The sequence below is a fragment of the Phyllobates terribilis genome, unplaced genomic scaffold (assembly GCF_046119375.1).
Source record: "Phyllobates terribilis strain yellow unplaced genomic scaffold, ASM4611937v1 Scaffold_4__5_contigs__length_816908805, whole genome shotgun sequence".
Taxonomy (NCBI): Eukaryota; Metazoa; Chordata; class Amphibia; order Anura; family Dendrobatidae; genus Phyllobates; species Phyllobates terribilis.
This window is the reverse complement of record NW_027362764.1, coordinates 73351137-73376599: the sequence shown is the minus strand read 5'-3', so window position 1 is coordinate 73376599 and position 25463 is coordinate 73351137. Positions and strand designations below refer to the sequence as shown.

The 25463-nt window shown below is 44.6% G+C and overlaps 1 protein-coding gene across 10 annotated transcripts in view; it reads right to left on the bottom strand.

Annotated features, from left to right (window-relative positions):
* MLLT10 (MLLT10 histone lysine methyltransferase DOT1L cofactor) overlaps positions 1–25463 on the bottom strand; it is a 256506-nt gene that overhangs the window by 16955 nt on the left and 214088 nt on the right. For 8 of the 10 annotated variants that reach the window (XM_073677493.1, XM_073677487.1, XM_073677490.1 and 5 more), the window contains 3 exons: positions 17025–17130; positions 9866–9941; positions 4752–4906 (listed from right to left, as the gene is read on the bottom strand). In XM_073677493.1, coding sequence (XP_073533594.1) covers positions 4752–4906; positions 9866–9941; positions 17025–17130 — 337 coding nt within the window. The remainder of the gene's footprint in view (positions 1–4751; positions 4907–9865; positions 9942–17024; positions 17131–25463) is intronic. The other 2 variants (XM_073677489.1, XM_073677497.1) reach the window with 1 other exon arrangement.

The window sequence follows — 25463 nt, the reverse complement described above, 5'->3', positions numbered from 1 at the left end:
GAACAAAGTCACGTATTATAATATGAAATGCTGCCAATGTCTGGAAAGAATGGTAAATGTCACGACGCGATACACCAATGCCCAGACGTCATCAGCGCACTGGATAGAAGCACGGATCGTCTGCACTTAAGCATTTCTCAACCCATAAAGCAAAACATATTAGCATTAGAGCCGAGCAATTCTATTAGTGCTACCCTGGTTCACCGTCCAGTCCTTTCCTCCGTTACTGCCGGTCCTCACGGCATCTTGGGCACCTCGGACGTTTACTATGTGCCAAGACATCACTGCATTGGGGCGTGATACACGTCATGGCATTGGGGGGCCTAGTGAGTCCCTGAGGTGATGCCGGGTGCAGAAGTGAGGACAGACCGTAACAGAGGACAGGACAAAATGCCGAACCAGAATAACTCATCTCTAGAGTAATACGATCTGGAGAGCGAGAGGGCGACAGAAAGCGAGAGGGCGACAGAAAGCGAGAGGGCGACAGAAAGCGAGAGGGCGACAGAAAGCGAGAGGGCGACAGAGATAAAGCGACAGAAAGAGAGAAAGCGACAGAAAGAGAGAAAGCGACAGAAAGAGAGAAAGCGACAGAAAGAGAGAAAGCGACAGAAAGAGAGAAAGCGACAGAAAGAGAGAAAGCGACTAGTGATGGGCTAGCATGGTTGTTACTCGAGATTTACAAGCATGCTTGGGTGTTTTCAGAGTATTTTCAGCGTGCTCAAGTACTATGTTTTAGTCGCACTGTGTGCATGATTTGCGACTGTTTGACAGCTTTAATACATGTGAGAAATTTCTGTTTCTTTGGCATTCCTCACGTGTATTAAAGCTGTCAAACAGTCGCAAATCATGAGAACAGAGTGATTAAAACATAACACCGAGCATGATGAAGATACTCGGAAAGCACCCGAGCATGCTCGCCGAAAGGGTTAACAGAACACTCGCTCTTCGCTAAGAGAGAGACAGAGCGGGAGAGAGAGAGACAGAGCGGGAGAGAGAGAGACAGAGCGGGAGAGAGAGAGACAGAGCGGGAGAGAGAGAGACAGAGCGGGAGAGAGAGAGACAGAGCGGGAGAGAGAGAGACAGAGCGGGAGAGAGAGAGACAGAGCGGGAGAGAGAGAGACAGAGCGGGAGAGAGAGAGAGACAGAGCGGGAGAGAGAGAGAGAGGAAAAGCGGGAGAGAGAGAGAGAGGAAAAGCGGGAGAGAGAGAGAGAGGAAAAGCGGGAGAGAGAGAGAGAGGAAAAGCGGGAGAGAGAGAGAGAGGAAAAGCGGGAGAGAGAGAGAGAGGAAAAGCGGGAGAGAGAGAGAGAGGAAAAGCGGGAGAGAGAGAGAGAGGAAAAGCGGGAGAGAGAGAGAGAGGAAAAGCGGGAGAGAGAGAGAGAGGAAAAGCGGGAGAGAGAGAGAGAGGAAAAGCGGGAGAGAGAGAGAGAGGAAAAGCGGGAGAGAGAGAGAGAGGAAAAGCGGGAGAGAGAGAGAGAGGAAAAGCGGGAGAGAGAGAGAGAGGAAAAGCGGGAGAGAGAGAGAGAGGAAAAGCGGGAGAGAGAGAGAGAGGAAAAGCGGGAGAGAGAGAGAGAGGAAAAGCGGGAGAGAGAGAGAGAGGAAAAGCGGGAGAGAGAGAGAGAGGAAAAGCGGGAGAGAGAGAGAGAGGAAAAGCGGGAGAGAGAGAGAGAGGAAAAGCGGGAGAGAGAGAGAGAGGAAAAGCGGGAGAGAGAGAGAGAGGAAAAGCGGGAGAGAGAGAGAGAGGAAAAGCGGGAGAGAGAGAGAGAGGAAAAGCGGGAGAGAGAGAGAGAGGAAAAGCGGGAGAGAGAGAGAGAGGAAAAGCGGGAGAGAGAGAGAGAGGAAAAGCGGGAGAGAGAGAGAGAGGAAAAGCGGGAGAGAGAGAGAGAGGAAAAGCGGGAGAGAGAGAGAGAGGAAAAGCGGGAGAGAGAGAGAGAGGAAAAGCGGGAGAGAGAGAGAGAGGAAAAGCGGGAGAGAGAGAGAGAGGAAAAGCGGGAGAGAGAGAGAGGAAAAGCGGGAGAGAGAGAGACAGAGCGGGAGAGAGAGAGACAGAGCGGGAGAGAGAGAGACAGAGCGGGAGAGAGAGACAGAGCGGGAGAGAGAGAGACAGAGCGGGAGAGAGAGAGACAGAGCGGGAGAGAGAGAGACAGAGCGGGAGAGAGAGAGACAGAGCGGGAGAGAGAGAGACAGAGCGGGAGAGAGAGAGACAGAGCGGGAGAGAGAGAGACAGAGCGGGAGAGAGAGAGACAGAGCGGGAGAGAGAGAGACAGAGCGGGAGAGAGAGAGACAGAGCGGGAGAGAGAGAGACAGAGCGGGAGAGAGAGAGACAGAGCGGGAGAGAGAGAGACAGAGCGGGAGAGAGAGAGACAGAGCGGGAGAGAGAGAGACAGAGCGGGAGAGAGAGAGACAGAGCGGGAGAGAGAGAGACAGAGCGGGAGAGAGAGAGACAGAGCGGGAGAGAGAGAGACAGAGCGGGAGAGAGAGAGACAGAGCGGGAGAGAGAGAGACAGAGCGGGAGAGAGAGAGACAGAGCGGGAGAGAGAGAGACAGAGCGGGAGAGAGAGAGACAGAGCGGGAGAGAGAGAGACAGAGCGGGAGAGAGAGAGACAGAGCGGGAGAGAGAGAGACAGAGCGGGAGAGAGAGAGACAGAGCGGGAGAGAGAGAGACAGAGCGGGAGAGAGAGAGACAGAGCGGGAGAGAGAGAGACAGAGCGGGAGAGAGAGAGACAGAGCGGGAGAGAGAGAGACAGAGCGGGAGAGAGAGAGACAGAGCGGGAGAGAGAGAGACAGAGCGGGAGAGAGAGAGACAGAGCGGGAGAGAGAGAGACAGAGCGGGAGAGAGAGAGACAGAGCGGGAGAGAGAGAGACAGAGCGGGAGAGAGAGAGACAGAGCGGGAGAGAGAGAGACAGAGCGGGAGAGAGAGAGACAGAGCGGGAGAGAGAGAGACAGAGCGGGAGAGAGAGAGACAGAGCGGGAGAGAGAGAGACAGAGCGGGAGAGAGAGAGACAGAGCGGGAGAGAGAGAGACAGAGCGGGAGAGAGAGAGACAGAGCGGGAGAGAGAGAGACAGAGCGGGAGAGAGAGAGACAGAGCGGGAGAGAGAGAGACAGAGCGGGAGAGAGAGAGACAGAGCGGGAGAGAGAGAGACAGAGCGGGAGAGAGAGAGACAGAGCGGGAGAGAGAGAGACAGAGCGGGAGAGAGAGAGACAGAGCGGGAGAGAGAGAGACAGAGCGGGAGAGAGAGAGACAGAGCGGGAGAGAGAGAGACAGAGCGGGAGAGAGAGAGACAGAGCGGGAGAGAGAGAGACAGAGCGGGAGAGAGAGAGACAGAGCGGGAGAGAGAGAGACAGAGCGGGAGAGAGAGAGACAGAGCGGGAGAGAGAGAGACAGAGCGGGAGAGAGAGAGACAGAGCGGGAGAGAGAGAGACAGAGCGGGAGAGAGAGAGACAGAGCGGGAGAGAGAGAGACAGAGCGGGAGAGAGAGAGACAGAGCGGGAGAGAGAGAGACAGAGCGGGAGAGAGAGAGACAGAGCGGGAGAGAGAGAGACAGAGCGGGAGAGAGAGAGACAGAGCGGGAGAGAGAGAGACAGAGCGGGAGAGAGAGAGACAGAGCGGGAGAGAGAGAGACAGAGCGGGAGAGAGAGAGACAGAGCGGGAGAGAGAGAGACAGAGCGGGAGAGAGAGAGACAGAGCGGGAGAGAGAGAGACAGAGCGGGAGAGAGAGAGACAGAGCGGGAGAGAGAGAGACAGAGCGGGAGAGAGAGAGACAGAGCGGGAGAGAGAGAGACAGAGCGGGAGAGAGAGAGACAGAGCGGGAGAGAGAGAGACAGAGCGGGAGAGAGAGAGACAGAGCGGGAGAGAGAGAGACAGAGCGGGAGAGAGAGAGACAGAGCGGGAGAGAGAGAGACAGAGCGGGAGAGAGAGAGACAGAGCGGGAGAGAGAGAGACAGAGCGGGAGAGAGAGAGACAGAGCGGGAGAGAGAGAGACAGAGCGGGAGAGAGAGAGACAGAGCGGGAGAGAGAGAGACAGAGCGGGAGAGAGAGAGACAGAGCGGGAGAGAGAGACAGAGCGGGAGAGAGAGACAGAGCGGGAGAGAGAGACAGAGCGGGAGAGAGAGACAGAGCGGGAGAGAGAGACAGAGCGGGAGAGAGAGACAGAGCGGGAGAGAGAGACAGAGCGGGAGAGAGAGACAGAGCGGGAGAGAGAGACAGAGCGGGAGAGAGAGACAGAGCGGGAGAGAGAGACAGAGCGGGAGAGAGAGACAGAGGAAAAGCAAGATAGAGACAGAGAGGGAGAGAGAGACAGAGAGGGAGAGAGAGACAGAGAGGGAGAGAGAGACAGAGAGGGAGAGAGAGACAGAGAGGGAGAGAGAGACAGAGAGGGAGAGAGAGACAGAGAGGGAGAGAGAGACAGAGAGGGAGAGAGAGACAGAGGAAAAGCAAGATAGAGACAGAGAGGGAGATAGAACTTTTTCAGCTCCAAAGTTCGGATACCGACTGATTTCAATAGGGGTTCGGGTTCAGGTACAAGTTAGGATACAGTTATGGTACCTGAACCAAACTTTGTACTAAAATTCAGCTAGGAACCAGAACCTGAACTTCCACGGGTCCGCTCATCCCTACTCATCTCTAATTTCCATTGGTTGATACTGGCCGGTCGGTCATATCAGATATGTCTCTATGAATAATAAAAGTGTCCGAGTGGCAAAATATCAATATAAAAGCATCAGGAGGTGGTGAGCCGGGCACTACTTACTGTCACTAGTTGCCCCTTGCTCCTGCAGAAATTGCTGTCCTTCACTCCACTGTCTCTCCAGGAGCTGCTCTATAGTGGTGGCCGGCAGGGGGACGCTGTCCGGGTTGCCATTCCCCGACTGCTCATAGCGGATGGAGAGACTGTTCAGAGGGGACCTGCCACAAGGAAACATTCAGGTCAGAAATTATACAAGCGAGATAAAGATCACATGCAATTATCATACACAGACTATTGCAGTGATCAGGGGGTGACGTGGGAACAGCAGTTACATTATTCCCTCCTTTATATCTGCGATTTCCTAAATTAACTAAATGACAATTATTAAATCCAAATATAAACCATTCTCCTTTAAGAATTAACAATGATCGCAGTTAAAAATGTAGTGTCACATAAAAGACACGATTAAATTATATTACAATACAAAAGCACAATTAACCAATTTAAAGGGGACATCTAGAATAAGAAAAACTTTGTTTTGTTTTTGTTTTTTTAAACTGCTCAACTTTCTTCAAGTCAATGGCGAGGAGCTGCAATACCTGACAACCCATGGCCAGGGGCAGCATAGTTTCTAAAAGTTAGTGGCCATTTCTACACCTGTACAAGCCCTTTAAGGAATACACAGATTAAAAAATAAATAAATACATTAAGGAAAAAATAAAATACTGTGTAGTCTTGCATAGAAAAAGAAATGAATCAATAAAACAGTTTAAATACATTTTTGTATTAATAGAGGTGCCCTTTACATCATAGAGCAGAGAGGAACTAGAAAAACAAAAAAAAAATAGTCCCTTGTGCTGCAGGACACAGAACGTTTACAGGAACAGACCATGGCTACATATCAAGAGTCCAACTAAGGATCATGATGCAGACTGGCCATGGGTCTCAGGCACACTGTAATACCCATTCTCACCTGTGGGAGTGCTGCAGTGGTTTTTAACAAAAAATCCCTGTGTGTCGGGCACCCTCTTCTGATCACTTTTTTTCCATTGGGTACATATGGATGTTCGATGTGGAGAACCTCTAAACTTTTGACTTTTTTTTTTTTTTTTTTTTTTAAATAATTTTTAGGCCCTTTAATTGCCTGCAGATCTGTGGGGTCTGGGTCCTGAGACGCCCCATCTATCACTCAAGAAGTACGCCATTTGGGAGGCAGGAGCACATGCACAGACCGGAGTGCAGTATCAACAGAAATACATAAGCTTTCTATTGAATCCATTCTGAGTACTTCTACCGTCCAAGCTGTGCACTTCTTGAGCGATCAGTGAGGGTCTCGTGACCAGGACCCCACTAAATTTCAGGCAATTAAAAGGCCTAAAAAAAAAACTATTAAAATTAAATGTTTAGTTCCTCTTTCTTGTTTGTTCGCAGGCACAACTTTCCACAAACCTTATAAATAAGAAAAAAACTATTTGCTTCTAAACCCGCCATCCTTCTGCTTGGCAATTGATTGAAGGGGAAGATTTGGTTGCCCCCACAAGACTAAACTGTAGGTGAGGCTACTACTGCAATAAAATAATACCCCTGCACTACCACACACTCAGAGAAAAGACCACCAGAACAAAAAAAATGCAAGAAAATACTTCTACAAAAGTAGGTAGAAGGCAATAGGTGCCTACTGGGAAACCTATTTCTTAGTATTTTTGTAAGTTTCCCTCTGGATTTGGATATTAACCATCCACTAGTCCTGTTTTTGATATTTTTTAATGCTAGTGCTCCTTTAATAGGGTTACATTTCCGTCCCTACCGGACTCCTCACAGCGATGTAGCTGCTAATTGCGCCAAGGAATGCAGGACTGGTAATTGCTCTAATATTGACATAGTTATTTAGGCAAAACACGGGTTTTCCATTGCAAACACACAAGTGCAGAGAACAGGTGACTCTCACGCGGCTCCTCGTAATGGGCCGTGGTAGCGAGATACACTTTCCCTAAAAAATGTACACAGGATTAAAAAGCTGTGATCAGTCTTTCAGCTGTCAGCCGGGCTCCGTCACAGGAGAGAATCCCATATCGGAAAACAAATGCAAAGTATTCTCGCTGGGACCGCTAGTCAATCTGACTTATGATTGCAGGTCTGCTACCAGGAATCTGGGGTCCTCAAATTAATTGCTAGGACCATGATGGACGAGCACTTCCAAGGCGAGAGAATTGAGAACCACGGGGAACAAGCTCAAGTTGCAGAATGGAGTTCACTTATTTCCAGAGCTCGGGAATATCTGCCCCTATCTCCCTATTTATTTGATTAATTACTCATGAGACGGGGAAGAAACACACGCCAGACGCACAAAGCCTCTTCTACATATCATCTGAAAATAGTCAATTAATTACAAAATAAATATTAAATATATCCATTCACACCTTTATCCTTTAATCATTAGTTCAATTTCAATAAGGTCTCCCCTCAAGAACTCCTCATCTTTGGGGGTAGTTTGCGGTGCTTCCATTATTCGGCCATTAGTAAGGGTTCCCAGTTGTCAGACTCCTCTAATCTAGCAATCATCTATGCAGTTTTGAACACAGCTTTCATCTGACTGTTCAGGGTAGAGCATCCTAGAAATCTGGTGCAGCACGAGAAGAGTCTTGGAAATTGGTTTGAGAGCTGCTGCTTGCAGCACTTCTCCTTATGGGTCTCATTCCCCTCTTCCAAATAAGAACACAATACCAAAAAGTATCGAGATGGTCGGGAAGAATAGATGTTAGTGGATGTGATGTAATCACTCATATAGCAGTGCACTTACACACAGAAGTTCCTACTGCAAAGCCCATGTTTTCTCTAACCCATATACATCTCCCAGCAACATACATCCAGATCGGGCTGTCCAGCGCTCAGTGACTAATGTCGTACAAGTGATCAGACGTTTAGTTAGCACTAATGTGGCAGACCTATCAATGGATATATGTGAGGTCATCCCATGCCGAGTCAGCATGCTGCGTGCCCTGCTTTCCATTACCTTTATTGGCTCTGCAAGATGGATGTTATACACAGGAAGAAGATCTGCCGCTCTTCAAATATAGTTCGCAATGACAAAATAACGAATTATTGGCTTTAAGTGCTGTTCCGTTAGTTAGAAGACGCCAATTACTCTATTAAAAGCTTGGCACACTACCTCCGATGTGTCCTGGAATAGCACAATTTGACTCCAAAACATCTAAGAAGCCACATATACTCTAGGATGATCAGCAAGGTTTTTATGGCGGCCCACTCCAACAGAAAATGCTGTCCAAACCCAAAAGGTATGAAGACCACTAATCATGCTACAGTTTTCCACAAATGTGGATCCCGTGATTTCAATTAAAGAGATTGTTTCATGAGACACATGTCCCCCATTAGGGCTTTTGGACATCATAAAGGGGTCAGGAAGGAGAACAGCTTTGCATGAGCGGACCCCATTCTGGTACACACAAGATTTCTTTGTATTACATGGACAGCCATTCAGCCATCAAACATCAGAAGAAAAGTCTGGCTGGCCACGTTTGCCTAGCAGAGGTGGGACTGGGACAATCGGCTGATCGAATCTGGTCCTGCATTTAAAGAGGTTGTCCACTACTTTTAACATTGATGACCTATCCTTAACATAGGTCATCAATGTCTGATTGGTGGGGGTGCAACACCTGGCACACCCACCAATTAACCGTTCTTGGTGTCGGCCGGATGTGCTCAGTTACGGAGCGGCTAAGTCTACTTAAAGTCGCTGCAGCCAGGCGAGCGCTTCCGGCCGCACAGAGAGCAGCTGATTGGCGAATGTGCAGCATGTCACCCACCCACTGATCAGACATTGATGACCTATTCTAAGGAAAGGTCATCTATGTTAAAGTAGTGGACAACATCCTTATGTTTCAGCACCAGGACTAAAAAGTAGCATCACCTTAGACATCTATTTTTTTTATTGTTTTACGGCATCCAAAATGAAAATTTCCTGTTCTTTAAGTCTCCAATTGCTTTGTGTTTTTAGCTCAAATGCAAATCTAAGAGTTTCCATAGTAACAGACTACAAACAAATGCTGTAGTCTGACCATGCAGTCCTCCATGCATTTATCCTCTACACCTTATAGCCTACAGAATAGAAGCTAGTAAACAATAGAGGACAGATCAGTAAAAATCTTTCTATTTTAAATGGAATGTGCTATGGTAAATATTTATACTTTGCTTTATTATTTAGACAGTTCATATATCTTTAATAATTTTGTATTTTAATATTAGCTTTATAAGTGTTATTCATAAAAGCAGGGTGTTGTCTCTGATATAGAGATGTATTAAAGCCTTCCTTTGTTCTGAAAGTATAGTAAACTAGATATAGCCAGATCCTAAGGAATGCAGCAGAATACATAATTCACGACTTTGTTTTTCCCAATTTATCTCCCTTTTAAAGTAATGAAATTAAGCCACTCCCACTTTCCTTCTCTATGTGGTTTGTAATAAAAACTTGTAATCAGGCATCTGAGACTCAGACAAGTCTGGGACACAGACAGAATTGGTTGTGTTTCTCTTGTCTCCGATCGATCGACTCCCTGTTTTGATCAAAACTGGCAAATGTGTGAAACCTCTTGAGTTTCTCCTAAAACTTTTCATATAGGTTTCTACATCAAATGGATAAAGAAAAATAGGATGCAAAAGTGAACCTTCCCTATCATAACGAAATAAAAATAAAAAATGCAACAGGTGGGCTGTTAGATATCAGACAAAGATATCACGTGCAAAGTTTATTATGGGCTATTGGTGATATTAGTCCAGCTCTGTCTCCACCGTTGCACACTGATGTTCTCGAGGAAGATCTGTAGGTAATGAGATGGCAGAAGATAACAAATAAGGGGCGTCACCGGTGGCATAATGAGGTGCTAATAAAGATGAGCAGCAAACTAAAAGAACCATGTCTGCACGTTGCCAGGGCCAAGTGACGCCCCTCCAAGTGTCCCTTGAGGAAACAGGACAGCCTTTCAGCACATGTTTTAATATCATACAAAAGCAAATTTCTTGCTCCTCGGAGAATACCAGCAGCCATTTCTCCACGACCACAGGCCGTCTTTATTATTCCTTCAAATGTCAACAAAATCACTGTCCTCCAATGAGAGGTTTGTTCATTTCGGATATGTGATTCCCGAGGAAAGAATACTCACTGCGGAGACAGGCTTCCTCTGGGGGAGGCGACCTTCACGGCCAGACTGCGACCATTGTCTCCCAGATCTTGATCTGCTGTAAAACAGGTCAGAGAAGCAGATGTGTTACTGACAGTGTACAGCTCCGGGTCTACGTGTATAATCTTCTCTCCCTTTAATGATAAATTGGGGCCTCTTTTTATTATTTTTCCTTGATTATTTTAACCAGATAGAAACAACCCATTTTCAAATAAGAGTGAAATGACCTAATTTTACATAAACTATGTGTTGCCAATTAATAATTCCCAGCTCCCACTGAGCGGGGAGGCTTTGACATCACAAAGCTTTTTATGCACGGCACAGCAGGCCGACTGGAACATGTGATCTGGCTTTCCTCAACATAAGCTACATCCGAAATGCTACAAACAACTGGAAAATGGGAAAAAAAAGGCTAGGTACTGGGAGCATAAACATTACAAAAAACACAACAAACAGTCATTCACTGCCAGAAGCCATCCTCTGCACAATGGTGATTTTTTTTTACCTTATATTTTATATTATATTGTTTAGGGGTAGAGGAGATACAATTCATGCAGGCATCGCAAAAAAAACAAAGTAAAACAAGGACGAAAGCAAATCTTTTGGTTTCGCTCAGAATGTATATAGCTTATCTATACATGGACACATTAACACTACAAGCGATTTTTCATACTTCACGAGGGGAAAAACTGGATTACGAAGAATGAAATTGCTGTTGCACGCCATCGCTAGAAATAATTCATACACGACGGGGACATGCAGAGCTTGTCGCAAAAATATTAAATAATTAAAGCTCATACAGAGTACATTAGAAACAATGTGCAGTTACCCCATCAGGGCTCGCTGTGTCGCCAAGACGTTATTCTTTAATATTTGTGTAAAGGCTTCATGAAACGCAAAGAAGAAACAACACACCTCAAAAAAGCATGAAAAATGTAAAAGCATCTACATAATAAAAGAATTGAAAAAAAAAATCAAAAACCAAAAAGAATCTACATTGGGAGCCTGACGAAGGACAGATCATCATCACACATTTCTTCACACTTTCAAAATCTACATTGATCTAAAGGATCAGAGTAGGAAAAGAAACAGAGTGAATGATAAACGTCCTATCAAACTCAAAATCAGGTAATTAAATAAGCTTTCCTTTTAAAATCTAACTTTGTCCACCCAGCATAAACCTCTTCCTCTACTCTAGACCACCCAGCATAAACCTCTTCCTCTACTCTAGACCACCCGGCATAAACCTCTTCCTCTACTCTAGACCACCGAGCATAAACCTCTTCCTCTACTCTAGACCACCCGGCATAAACCTCTTCCTCTACTCTAGACCACCCGGCATAAACCCCTCCTACATGATCACCCGGCATAAACCCCTCCTACATGATCATCCGGCATGAACCCCTCCTACATGATCACCCGGCATAAATCCCATCTGTTACCTTACACTACCAGATATAAACCCCTTCCCTCTACCCTAGATCACCAGGTATAAGTCCCTTCTTCTACATGATCATCAGGCATGAAACTCTTCTTCTACCCTAGACAACCAGATATAAACCTCTTCTCTCTACCTGGATCATCAGGTATGAACCCTTTCCCCCAACTTAAAAACACCACATAAACCTATTTTCCTCTACCTTAGTCCACAAGGTATAAACCAGGGCTGTGGAGTCGGAGTCCATTTTGGTGGAGTTGGAGTCGGTATAAAATGGACCGATTCAAACTCCAGCTCCTAATATATATAATAAATTGGGTACAGTAATTCAATGCAGTTTTTGGGGAATATTTTTTTCATAAGAATTTGGGAAAGTTATGAAATGTCCTATAAATGCCTGCCCTATTCCTGATCTAAGGGTCTAGACTTTTAGCTGAGATGAATCTGTGCTACAGTAAATTTATCACTTAAACATGAGCCATGATATATAAGTGGTTGGGTTTACTTGGAAAGTGGAACATGAAACATCTATCACCTCATCCTCCAACACTTTTATCCCCATTAACATGGAGCAGCAGAGCGAACGTACAGCTATCGGTCCATTCATTCGCCATGGGTGAGCCGGAAAAGCTGAGCAAAGCACTTGGCAGCCCCATATGACATGAAATGAGCGGTGGTCGGGCATCTTATGTGTCGCTCCATGATACAATGGGAATAAAAGTGCCCCGTCAGGGATGAAAATTCCCCATTCTGCCGATCAGTGAGGGTCCCAGCGATCGGACCTCCACTATCCTGCAGATAGGTGATAACTTGTATTCGTGGACATCTTCTTTGAGGCTGTGTATAGCTGGCCTAATAAATGGCTTTTGTACTAACATGGACTCCTTTGCACCACACGTTGAATATCTTCTGCGTATAATTATAAGATTTGAAAACTATTTTGCCGTTATTAGTAAGAAACCATAAACCCTCAGTCCACAGAAGACTATACACATGCAGCAGCTGAGTATTTTGAGCAGGGCTGTGGAATCAGGAGTCGGTTTTCTGTGGAGTTGGTAGAAATATCTCCGACTCCGGCTTCAAAATTAAAACATTTAATGATTTCTATAAATAAAGGTGCTGAAAGGCCTGATGTTACCATTTTATTATAATTTATTATTATACATGATCCATTAAAGGGGTTGTCCACTACTTTGACATTGATGCCCTATCGACGCCGCTTGGCCGTCAAGTTGTAGTGGCCGGCGCTTGTTATTGCACATCGGCCTCCCATTCAATTGAATAGGAGGTCGGATGTGCCGTACCCCGTGGTGGCCACTACAACTTGACGGCCAAGCAGCGCAGGTAAGGACTTCCGGTCGCCGCCGGCACTGATAACAGCTGATCGGCGGGGGTGCCGCATGCGGGACCCCGGCCGGTCATACATTGATGCCCTATCCTATGGATCGGGCATCAATGTCAAAGTAGTGGACAACTTCTTTAATGTAAAAGTCAGTCATAAAGTTGGAGTCGGAGTGTGGAGAAATAGAGGAGTTGGAAGTTTGGCTTACTGACTCCACAGCCCTGGTGGTCAGACAGTTCCTGTACCTTTTGGGCAACTACTTCCTAAGATATATTTATTATTTAGTCTAATTGTAAAAAAAAGCAACTTAAGTTTACTTTTATTTTTTACCTGCTTATAGACTGCCCTGATGGTCAGACATGTTAAAACATCACTGCATAGTAGGATAGCTGCAGGAGCGGAGAATCGTCTGTCAGACACAGCCTGACTCCCCACAGGGAAGGCAGAGATGGCTTATTACCCACTATGTCTTCCCAACTGCCAAGGCTGTGGAGTAGGAGTCTGTGTCCATTTTGGCGGAGTCGGAGTTGGAGTTGGAGTCAGAGTCGGTGTCATGGAAATTGAGGAATCTGAGTTGGAGGTTTGGCTTACCGACTCCACAGCCCTGCCGACTGCTATATACACAGCATTGAACAGTAATAGAAAGTGCTGTCAGTCCTTCCTCTCTGGACCGGAGATCGCTGGGTCCCAGGAGACCCAGTTTGCTATTCAGGCAGGAAGGTGAATTTGCCCTGTAACTTGGGCTAATATACCAGCCCTAGTTAAAGGGGAAATCAGATTTAAAAAAAAAAAAAAAAAGTAAACAAATGTTGAAACACCCCCCCTCCATATGTATTTTATGATCTTATGGGGGAACAATGTGTGAATAAATGAATAAATAAAAAAAAAAAATTGCCTTTCCAAATTGCTGCTTCTAGGTCCACCCTGGATGAAAAAAAAAATCTAAAAAAGGTGTCCGATATATAACAATATTTGTTACAAAAAGTGGAACAAATCTTAAGAGTTTTTCATGGTCCTTAGTAGTCATAAAATAAAAAAACATGTCAAAAACTGGCATATATGATATTGATGTTCCCCAAAAAAAAGAATGAGTATGAAAAGAATATAAAAATGAGGTCCTGCGTATCGCAAAAAAAAAAAAAAAACTATTTGAACATGCAAAACGAGAGAAAAAAAATATACAGCTCTTAAAAATGCATGTGTAAAAATAAAAAGTGCCTGGTCAGAAATAAAGAAAAAATAAACTGGTCTTTAACGAGTTAATTTTTTTTTATTTTTTATCCTATTTGGGTTTGTGGTTTATGATTTAGCAGCGAGGGCAAGGGCATGAGCTTGGAAACTTCCTGGTATTTTTATTCCCAAAGTTTAGGTTTTTTTACAATCCGGTACTAACTCATCTTCCGGTTCACGGCCCCACGTCCCCATAGATGTCCTGTCTGCGGCTATCAGTTCTGGCCTTTCCCCCCATGTTCTCAGTCTGCAGCGGAGGAGGAGTGTGTTTCCCATTTGCTGTACGCCTCCCCTCTGACACTTTTAATTTCTCCAGTGAAAGTAATGAATCACAGCTGTGAGGAGCTAATCTGTATGCTTATCACAGCAAATCCCAATGTGTTGTGCCGTTTAACACTTTCTACGCTGCGGCGCACCACAAACTCCCGGAGAAGGGGAGGTCCTGCGTGTCAGTCGCTGGGTGCGCAGCCGTCACTTAAAATTCTGCTTGTTGCACATAAAATTGTCAGATTGTCTCCAGCCCTGGAAATGGATCTCCTTGGGAAAGAAACAAGACGAGCCTATATAATAACAATAAGCGGTCAAAACAATAACAGTGAAAGTAAAACAGAAGGGAAAACTTGCCTGTGGCCAGTAACAAAAGCACCACCCCTAGCTGGCCCCTCTCAAGGTTATCCTCCCATCATTCTGAGGAGGATGACCTGTGACCCACGGCTGGCAAAGACATGGCTGATCCAATCTTGGTGCGCTGGTAAAACCATCCCCCTCCAGCAAACAGTGGTGACTAGCAGGACATGTCCACAAAGCCCTCAATGCAAAAACTTCTCCATGAGCCAAAGAACAAAGGACCGAAGCTCGCTCCCAATAGGAGGCTGTGTGCAGATTGCCCAGTTCTGAAACTTTCAGCCCACTTTTATCAACTTTACATTGTTTCTATTATTAATTTTTATTATTTTTTTGTGGTTGTGATGGATCATAACATCTACAGTTTTTGGCAAGGTAGTAGAAGTAATTTTGTGTCCTTGTTGTTTTATGTGCTGTATTAAAAATATGGGACGAGGTAAAAAGGAAACAACTTGTAGCAAATTACAGAAAAGTCAAACGAGGTAAAAGTAATAGAAAACATGTGTACCGCAGAAAACACAACTGCACAGAGAAAGTGAGGGTAGTAGCGGTCTACGTGCACACGGGGGATTTTGGAACAGCCTGAAAAATCATTTAAAAATGCTTCAAAATTTTTTATATTCATTTCAATGTTAATCCACTCTGCTGTTCTTATGGTCAGTGGGAGTTCTTAAGTTTAAAAGTTATCCCATATCCGTGGGATATAAAAACAGAAATAGTTAAAAAATAAAATAAATCAGTTGGATTACAGAGGGAAGGGTAGCGACTTTTTAATTAAACCATATTAGAAAAACTATAAAATTATTAAAATAAAGCGAAATTTAGGATGAAACCACCTCTTTAAAAGGTTCGCAAGTTAACACCTATCCAAAAGGTAGGAGGAAACTTTCTGATCACCATGGTTCCCAGTAGATCCCGTGAACAGAGGAGAGCCCCTGCTGGATGGAGCGGTGGTCGATCATGCCTTCATTCGTAATGGCAGCGATGGAGATTGGTGCTCCTATTAGAATGAATGGAGGGCTGATGCACATGATCGACCTCCACTCTAATCCCCTATTCTTTGGATGGGAGATGACTTTGAAACTTGAGAACACCACTTTAAAGAGGTGGTTCGAAAAGAATATTGATTTTCATCCTAAGTCTCTATTAATTGTCATAATAGTTTTTTTAACATGGTTTAATTAAAAAAAAAAAAAAAAAAAGAGGAAAGGGTAGGAATTTTTTAAACTATTTCCGTTTTAATGGCGTTTCATTTGAGAATGAAGTCTTCACTTTTGAAGGCGGTGATGGTCTCGGCTCGCTGGGTTGTTATTACAATGGAAACTGACAGTGCGCTCTCTTGTCGGCTTGTCACTGCTAGTTAGAGCTGGCAAGGGAGCGCACTGTCACTTTGCACAGTAAGAAAATAGCTCGGACTGAGCATATGCTGGAATTGAGAACCAAAGCAAAGCATACTCATTACAGCAGGACTGAGCCCAGCCCATGAAAAGGACGCAACTGATGATGCTTAGGTTTAGGGTGGGGACAGAGGTTGTGCGAGTGACCGCGGAATCTGCCCCCTGATGATGGCTCAATTGAGTTCCCCATCATGCCCTGGGGACTCTCAAAACGAGGCATCATCAAAACGGAAATGGGCAAAAAAAAAAAAAAACAAACAAAAAAAAAAAACACACCCCTGCATGCACAGAGTTACTGCACAAATGCAACACTTACTTTTGTAATGTACGTAACGGCTCATATATTAGGTGCCCAGATACGCAGGAGCACCATAAATGTGCCAAGTGCATCCCACATATACTATGTGACATAAGGCTCGGCCTTTGAAATATTTTTTTTTCTCTCAATCCTTAGAAAAAAAAATGAAGCAACTTTGCTGAAGATTTTAAATATAATTTTCCTACAGTTTCGCATCTACAGCTGCTATATAGACAATGCACCTGATTCATCAAAGTGTTTTTCGCCATATTTCTGGCAAAAAAAAAAATATTTTGAAAAGTCGCAAAACTTTTGCACAACTCAAAATCCCTGAAAAATGTTGCGACTTTTGGTATTTTTACACCAGCCCTGGCTAGATCCAGCAAAGTGGGCAGAGCATCAGAAGAATGGGGATACCGTCTAAACTTGAGAATACACCTCTAAGCCCCCAGATACTTTAGTAAAAAATCGTTCAAACCCACAGATTTTGATGGGTCCGGAGGAAGTGTGCGGGGCCTCCGGCTCCATGCAAGACAGGTGATGTCTGGGAAAAAGTAGTATCGAGCAATTGCAATTTCAATGCCCAATCCTCACTTTTCAGGGTGATGAGCCGCGGCTAGAAGTGTCTGGTCCAGCTGAGCCCTCATGTATATCAGAGGTCAGGAGAGATCGCTGCGTGCCGATCGAGCGTTCAGCTCACAACGCTCTGGTGTATGGCTGCCGGCGATATACAGAGACTGGGACTGGTGTGAGGCACTAAATTGTGATTGCTTAGCTCTGAGGAGCATTTAGATCTACACTAGGGTCATTACCTGTCTGGCTGTTGTCAGTCGTCCCTACAGATGGGGTGGGATTCTGTCTACTTCCACTGAGCTGAGATGACGATACGGTCACTAGAGATCCAGGAAGAGAATTTACCTGCACAGAGAAAAGAGGATACGTGTTACCATAAATCAGAAGGTCACAAAATAGAAGATGACAGGTGTGTTTGTTTTTTAATACCATTTCCTAAAATTAAAATCTGCTGGAAATATTAAAGATTCACGATCATAGTATATGATCACCAAATAACATGATGGCATTGATAAGGGATCACCCACCTTTCCTACATCTCTAATGCACAAATCTGCCTTAATTTTTTTCTGAGTCTTCCTTTGCTGTCATATCACTACAGAACTACTTAATTAGTCAGGATTGTCTTTAAAATTTCTAGGAAATCAGGGCCAATGTCCCCATACATATTAGACTTATGTTGGCTGAACCGGTCGATATCGACAGCTTCAGCCAACAGTCCGATGTGTATGGGGGCGCCGGCAGACTGACGGTCATGAGAGATTTCAATCAGACACGTATAATTTTGGACAGCCGATCGCATTGTTCTACCTGAGATAAGCCGCCGGCCGACGTATCATTTGGCATCTTTCTCCCTGTGTGTGGGAGAGTGGGCTGAGATGGCTTCATCCGATAGTTCGGCCAACAGCCATCCAATGTGCATGGCCAACTTTAGAGATGCACACATACAAAACAAATATAGAACACACACAAATGGGATTAAAAGTAAACTAATAGAAGAAGGAAGAAGAGAAAGTAGACCTCGTAGAATAACTTTTCCCAGTGCAGGGAACCCCGAACAGAAAAGTCAATGCTGATGCGCCCAGCGCTACAATAGTCCATCTCCTGGGATTCAAAATGCCAAAACCTAATCTACAGTACCCAGACATTGGTGGTGGGAGAGTTTGGAGACCACCATATACATTTGATGGCCGGCCAGTACTACCAACATCAGTCAGTTTGGCCGATTTATGCGTAGGAGCCTTTGGTCTCCTGCCATTCTCTATATTTTAAGATCGGCTCTCAATAATCCCAATCCGGTAAAGGACAGAATAGCCACAACCTCCTGGCAGGGGTCATGGTATGAATTGGCCACTTCAGTCACTGAAGAATTTGGATGGTAATCCTTAGCCTCTGTAATCCTTGTCCTGTATCTGGGCGAGACGTGGACATCGTGGTCTGCAGGTGCCTGCGCTGGAATCCATCACATATGTGATAAATGCTGGTTTAGCGACGCGGTGACGACGCTGGATGTGACAGATTGCCAATAGATGACAAACGCGAGCCACTCCTCTGAATACATGATACCAGCTCAGCGATGGCTCGTGCTCCTGCATCTTCAAGGCGGCACATAAAGCTAAAGACTGACGCTGCTTTCGGTATTCATGATCAAATTAAAAAGAGGCACCGACATAGTAAATGAGGTCTTGTCCCAGGAGCTCACAATCTAATTACTAACTTGCCACAAGTTTACTCTGTGCACCATAGTCAAAAAACTTTAGGACTTAAATCTGCCGCATGTCAGTTCTTTCAGCATTTATGCTGCAGATTTCACCCATACTGATGAACGGGGAAAAAGAATGCAAAACGCGTCAAAAATACACCAATATCACATTAGTTTAGACATCAGATTTTGAAATCAGCAAGTAATATTATAGCTTAAGAATAATAAAGAAAAAAATTAAAAATATTCAGCAGCATGCACCGTATCCAGAATGGTACTAACGCTTATTTCTCATGGAGGAATCCGGGAACTTGTATCCGCTTGTAGGAATTTAGCAGGACGACGAGCGCTTTATATTGAGTTAATTGGCCGATATAATGCAGAACCCTGCCTGCAATACCGGGGAACTGGAGTAATTACACAGTATGGAGGATTCCACTCACCCCTAAAGTCAATAATGGGACCCTGGCGCATGGCGACCATGTGGTTATCCCGTTAATTATTTAATCTTATTAAACCCTATAGGATGTAAGAGCAGGTAGACAACAGATGTCTCACGAATGACTGGCCTGGTGCATCTCAAGCCGGATGCGGAGGTGAAAAGGGTCCAGCCTTCAGATACACCGGTCAATCCCGCGTGACGGCATATAACAGAGCGCCGTCATACCCCAGAAATCTGCATAGTGTTTCGTTACTTCCTTGGCTTTCGGGAGGGGAGGAGGAGAGCGCAAGAAGGAGGATGTGTTCGGCACAATAGACAGTTCCACAAATAGGCGCTCTGCCCTGACCTCAAATAAGGAGCTGAATTTTTTGGCAAGGTCCCAGCCCTACTTACTGAACAGCTCTTCAAAACTTTGTATTCATTCATGTCACTAACCATCGCTCCAAGAGAGGGGAAAAAAAAAAAAAAAAAAAAGGTCTATACTGGGACCGGTGCCAAACACGTGAAAATGAGCCCTCCAACATACGCAGCCAAAGTCTTGCATAATCCGCTGCAATAAAACGCTCTCCCTTGGCTGCACACACCATTCCCTTTCTAAGAACATTCCTGTGTCATACTACGGCCGGCCTTCCAGAAGAGAAACCACTTGTGCACTACTGTAATAACTAAGTCATTCTAAAAAAAACACAAGTTCAATCCAGGGCAACAAAGCATCACCCAAAGCCGCAAAAGGAGAAAAACACAAGCACACGGCAGAATAAAACTACAAATAATAATAAAAAATAATAAATCTATTTAATAAAAATTGACACATGGCAGAATGGACAAATAGATTTAAGGTGGGTTTACACTGCAGACTTCTACACATAAAGGAGCTTTGATAAATGCTAAAATAAGTAGATTGGGGAACATTTAAAGGGAATCGGTCAGCTTTTTTTTACTATTTAATCTGAGAGCAGCACAATGTAGAGGCAGACAGCCTGATTCCAGAGATGTGTCACTTGCTCAGCAGCTTTCTGTAATTTAAATACAATTAGTGTTTTATCAGCTGGAGGTAGTCAGGCTAATGTGGGTAACCCCGCCCCCACCACTGATTGGCAGCCTGCTGACAGTGTACCCAGGAAGCGGCCAATCATGGGTGTGGGCGGGGTCATACACGGCTCAGCATTTACAGCACTGCTAAATCTACAGCAAAGAAAACGGGGATTCTATCAAAACTGCACCAAGTAGCCCAGTAAGTGATATATCGCTGGAATCAGGGTCTCTGCCCCTACATGATGCTCTCAGATTCCATAGCAAAAAGTGCTGACAGATTCCCTTTAAGGGCCCTTTTACATAGCTGACGCAATGAACACAGTTCATCCGACACTCTTAATTTGTATGATGATATTGGGGGAGATAAGGATAAGGGCCCCAATTTCAGAGAAATAAACCATCAGAGGAGTCTGGCAGAGGCTCTCATAGAAAACACAGGAGCATTCAGTGGAGCCAAGTGTTCCTGTGTATGGAGGAGTCAGCCAATAGCTATCCATGGTTTATGGGGGGGCTTTAGTGTTTATACATCATGCCTAGATCCCCCTTGAACACTGGGACATGTGCGGCCATTACTGATGATGATTTTAGGCTTGCACAGGTAATCCAATCAGTCAATACCCTCACATTGCTCCTTGGCCGGCTGATCGCAGTTCTCTCTACACAAGCCACTGGCTGGGAAAGAGCTTTTTTGTGAACGCTCGTTTGGCCAATCATTGGCCTTTACATAAACGGTTTCTAACCGCAGTTGAGCATTACATGTGCTTGCTCTATTTAAAAGGAAAATCCAAAAAACATTCTGCGGCATGTAATTTATTTCATGTTGGGCCAGCATTACATACATCAGTCCCTGTGCCCACTGGGCTCACAATCTAATCGGTCATCCCAGACACACACTAGAGATTGATTTCACTGGAAGATAATAGGAAGGTATTTGGAGTGTGGGAGAAAATTCGTGCAAATGCAAGAGCAGCAGACAACACCGCGTAGGTGTTACCCTTGGTCAGATATTATATATACACGAGAAGATGGTTTTAATCCAAGCAAAGGGTCTATCCAAACCGATGGCAATAGTGTCAGCCTTCCAGTAACTGGATTCTCTGCGCAGCTCCAAAGGGGTATTTACTAAAATAAAATAAAATGTCAGGAGCGTAGACAGACCCTCTTTAAGAGGGTGAATAGATTTTAGCCAGAGATGTTGGTATACACAGCCCTAGCGGATCAGGGCCCCGACAGCGGATCAGGGCCACGACAGCGTCCTGTACACAGTGCAGTGAGCACCCACAGGAAAACGCACTCATCTGTTTTGCCATCTTCTGCTAATGTCTCTCTGACTGGCTATACACTAATTCCTGGTGACTGTCCTGACACTTGCCAGTGAAGGGAATGGTAACGAGCCCCTGCTGTTCGGCACAGCCATCACTTTTGTCCAAGTCACTACTTCTGACTGCAGAGCGCTGCTCATCTCTGCCGGCCTCGGATTTAGCCATTTAACCCCATCGTTACTGGCCGGGACAAGAATCATGTACCCTGATCAAAAACTTCTGCCACTGTATACAGAAGAAAAAAAGGAAACTGAAAATCCATCACATCAAACCTGGCCTATATGAAAAACAGTCTTCTCCAAGAGGTGTCACAATCTTAATAGGGTGAGGAATCTCCATTTCCAAATTTTTGGCCAGTGAAGACACGTAAAGCAAGTTATTTGTCTCCAAGCTGACAAAACCTGGCACTAAGCTGACTCCTAGCACTATAACCTTGCTGCAAAGTGCTCCCTGCCCGCCTAAAGAATCACATGATGTCATCAAGTTTCCTAACTGTTACAGAGCATCTTATTTCTGATATGGTGGTCTTGCGGACAACGCAAAAATCGGGGGTGGCAGCAACTGCAAAGAAAGTAGGACTCTAACAGTACTTGCTAATAATAATTTTTAAAGTTTATGTACATAGATCTTGTACCATCTACATTAATAGCTTTACATGATATATCTGTGGCACAAATACATTACCCACGTGTAATCTTATGATTCTCTAAACCACTGGCAACAACCAGCTATAATGTGCAATTCGAGACTACGAAATGTTGAATCCACACAAAAAGGAGGATGCGAGCAAAAGCTCAGTCTCTCAGAGAAGGAAAAAGTAATAAATATTTAAGTTGCGCATTATTAACACCTTTGCATTGCAGGGCTAATGGCAGCGCAGGGATTAAACGTGAAGTAGGAGATTCATGTTTCGCTCACAGTGAAAACAGGCCATAGCAAACATTTATTAAAAAAGTGCAATCACCCTGTCGATACACATTAAGGGCAGAGGATTCCAACAAGCTGGAAAATTCCACAGCTGAAATCGCCTTTCACTGCCTCTCAAATGGAGGAGGATGCCCCTCTTATGTTCTGCAGAATACACAGAAGTTCCTGGACCCTGCAATGTCACCCAGCCATTAAAACGAACTGGGCAAGGATCCAAAAATGATCAACTGGCTCTAATCCCTGGCAAAATGACAAGATGCAAAAAAAATAAAAAATATTTGCAACTATATGGTCTCCTTACACAGCCATTCTAGAGTCCCTAATGCACATCGGTCACATTTGCACATCCGAAATATGGACAAGATAGGTGGGAACTGGAAGGGCTCGTTCATACAGGACAAGTTTGCAACAGATTTTCAGTTTAGAGTGTAAGTTGATCGGCCGATTTCAACCTTTACAATACAGAGTGAAATCTGTGATGTCCCTGCAGAGTATGCACAACTGAACCCACAGCGATATCTGCACAATTTAAGAAGGATACTGACGCAGCAAATATGCATCCCATGTGAACAGACCCCAGAGATAGCCAATTTGCATGTGAGTGGCGGCTAAGGGTGCTATCGAAACGTCCGTGTAAGGCAATGTAAATGGAGCATTGTGATGCTGGAACAATGAGAATTATGCATCGTCTACGCCAGTATTACAGACGTACGATGGCCAGACTAAAAAAATCATACAGACTAGTCCAGGACTCAGACACAGAAACGCACCCGTTTATACTTATGTGAATTTAAACTTCATGCTTTGCTTTATAAAGCGGGAGTCCAAGTGTGATTTTAATGGTCAGATGTTACGGTAATGTCTACATCAAATTATGGAACAGTATTTCATTTTTGGGGTTTGTGACTTTAAAAAAAAAAAATGCAGCATGCTCTGCGTTATGGCGGTTTTCTGGCATTTTTCGCATAGCCACGTAAAAAAAAAAAAAATCTCAAAATTCAACTTTTTTTTTATTTTCCAAATACCAAAAAAGTTGTACGTGTGAAGGAGTCCTTATCTGTGTCAACGGGTGTTGTATGGCCCCCAAGAACAGAACCATACTGCATGAGCGCATGCCCACATGTATCCAACTATAGGGTACATTCACAGTGTATATTCGGTCCTTGTGCTGTTTGGGCGCACAACAGGCTACACAAAGACCAATTGTAGGCTATGTGCTAGTGCACACGGGCTAGTCCACACGGGCTGGTCCACAAAGTTGAAGGCTTGCCTGAACTCCTAGGGCAGAACACAAGCTACAGCCTGCAGTGCAGCGTTCCACAACTCCTCCTTCAGGAGCCATCGTATGGCTATGTGCATGAAGCTGTATGGTTATGGATCTGAAATTCTGCTTTACTAGAGAAATGTTGACCCACTCATGTGAAATGTAATCAGGTGTCAAGGCCCTCCGGTCTTGTCGAATGTTTCACTGTATCCGACTATCCATATTATTAAAGGATCAGTAAAACTAAGAAACGACAGGGAATCACTTGAAGCCACTTAGGAGAATTATGACTGCAAGTAACACAACTTAAAGCAAACTACCTAATAACAAACACAATTATCTCAAGATCTATTGAGGAATGACGGCATTTACACTTATTACCAACCAGTGTAAATATACGACCCAGGTGAGCTCAAAAAATCAACTGGAAAGTCATTAAAACATACCTGTTGTTTCAGGTGACTTTCAGAATAATCTGTCCTGTGTGCACAATAACACTTTCTGGTCAATATATGACTTCACCAGTTTTGCCTCATGCAGGCTTTATTTCCAACTTTCAGTTCTCTCTGAGCTGGTGGGTGGAGACTGTTATGATGTCTCCCATACACAGCACACACAGACGTGAGGGATTCCTGCTCTCCTGTCTCTACGTACAACATGTCTAGAAGAAGCAGCATGGAGGACACTACACAGCAGTGTAGCTATGTTTTAGTCCACCTTGGAGCTAGATTCACTTTCTAGAAAGCAGAAACACGGGCCTGAATATCTCTGCTTCTCTCTCTGAGCTCATGCCTCCTACTGCCCTCTCCATAGATTCCAATAGGCAGCTGTAATCTGATCACTTACTGGGCTGGGAGTCCATCTTGTTTTGAGTAATTCTGACTTTAGCAGATTTTCTGTGAGTGAATGCGGAGTTTAGGAGGCATAGGGAGAAAACGTGGCTCACAACTGAAGGGGGGGGGGGGGGATGCGTATTTCTCTGAAAGTTTCTTATATTCTTTTGATTTATGTAAAGTTGAAATGATACACAAAGCTGCTTTCAGCCAAAACCGGCACGACTCTTGCCTAATGGCTGTACATACAAGGTAGAGTCAATCGAAAGAGGCCCTAAACATTCTGTAATAAGCAATCTGAACAAAATGTGCCATGTGCTGCTCAGTATTTGGAACTGCAAAATTGCTGCGTCAGAAGTGTCCGTCAGGAAATGGAGATCGCATCGATTATACATACGTCAAGGTAGGTAGTGTATTTTTGTGGGGGTTCAGACAGCTTTATCCTAACGAGATTTGCAACAGAATATTCTGACCCTTTTTCAAGTAAATCTCCCTGTAGCATTGCAACTTGGTGTATACACATCAATAGACTCGAGGCAAATGGAATTTTATACATGCCAGTCAATAAGACATTTAAAAAAGATGGAGGTCAAAAAGTTAGAAGGCAGCCTTGCCTATTATTAAGATGATCCATAAAGTTGACTCGGAGCCCTGGCATTGGTTGTTCAGATGTTCTGACTTCCGTTTTGGTGTATCGATGACAAGTAAATCATGATCAAATAGATCCATCTTGTTCCTGTTCGGTTTTGTTCTCATTTTTGTTCCACTCTTCTGTTATTCTGGGTATGAGAATATATAAAAACAGAGTCCTGAAGGGAGTCCAACATTGGACAACATCTCCCTGGAGTTTATGTTCATAAGCAAGGTGGTATGTCCAACTGGATCCCTAAGAAATTGGACCTAGTACTTGTGTGTTGGAATAAAGGACAGTGACTGTGAACCTTATGGGCACAGAGACTGATCTAAAAAGGTAAAATGGGGACCTCCAGAAAGGTGAAAAGATGTCTAACGGGTCATCCGTGGAAGGAGTCTGTATAAGTTGGCCGATTTAGGTACATTTCTCAGAGATGATATTCCACCTGGAAACTTGGCCAAACTCTTACAGAGCGACAGGAAGTGTTGTGTGAAACGTAGGGGGTTAAATTTGTACCAT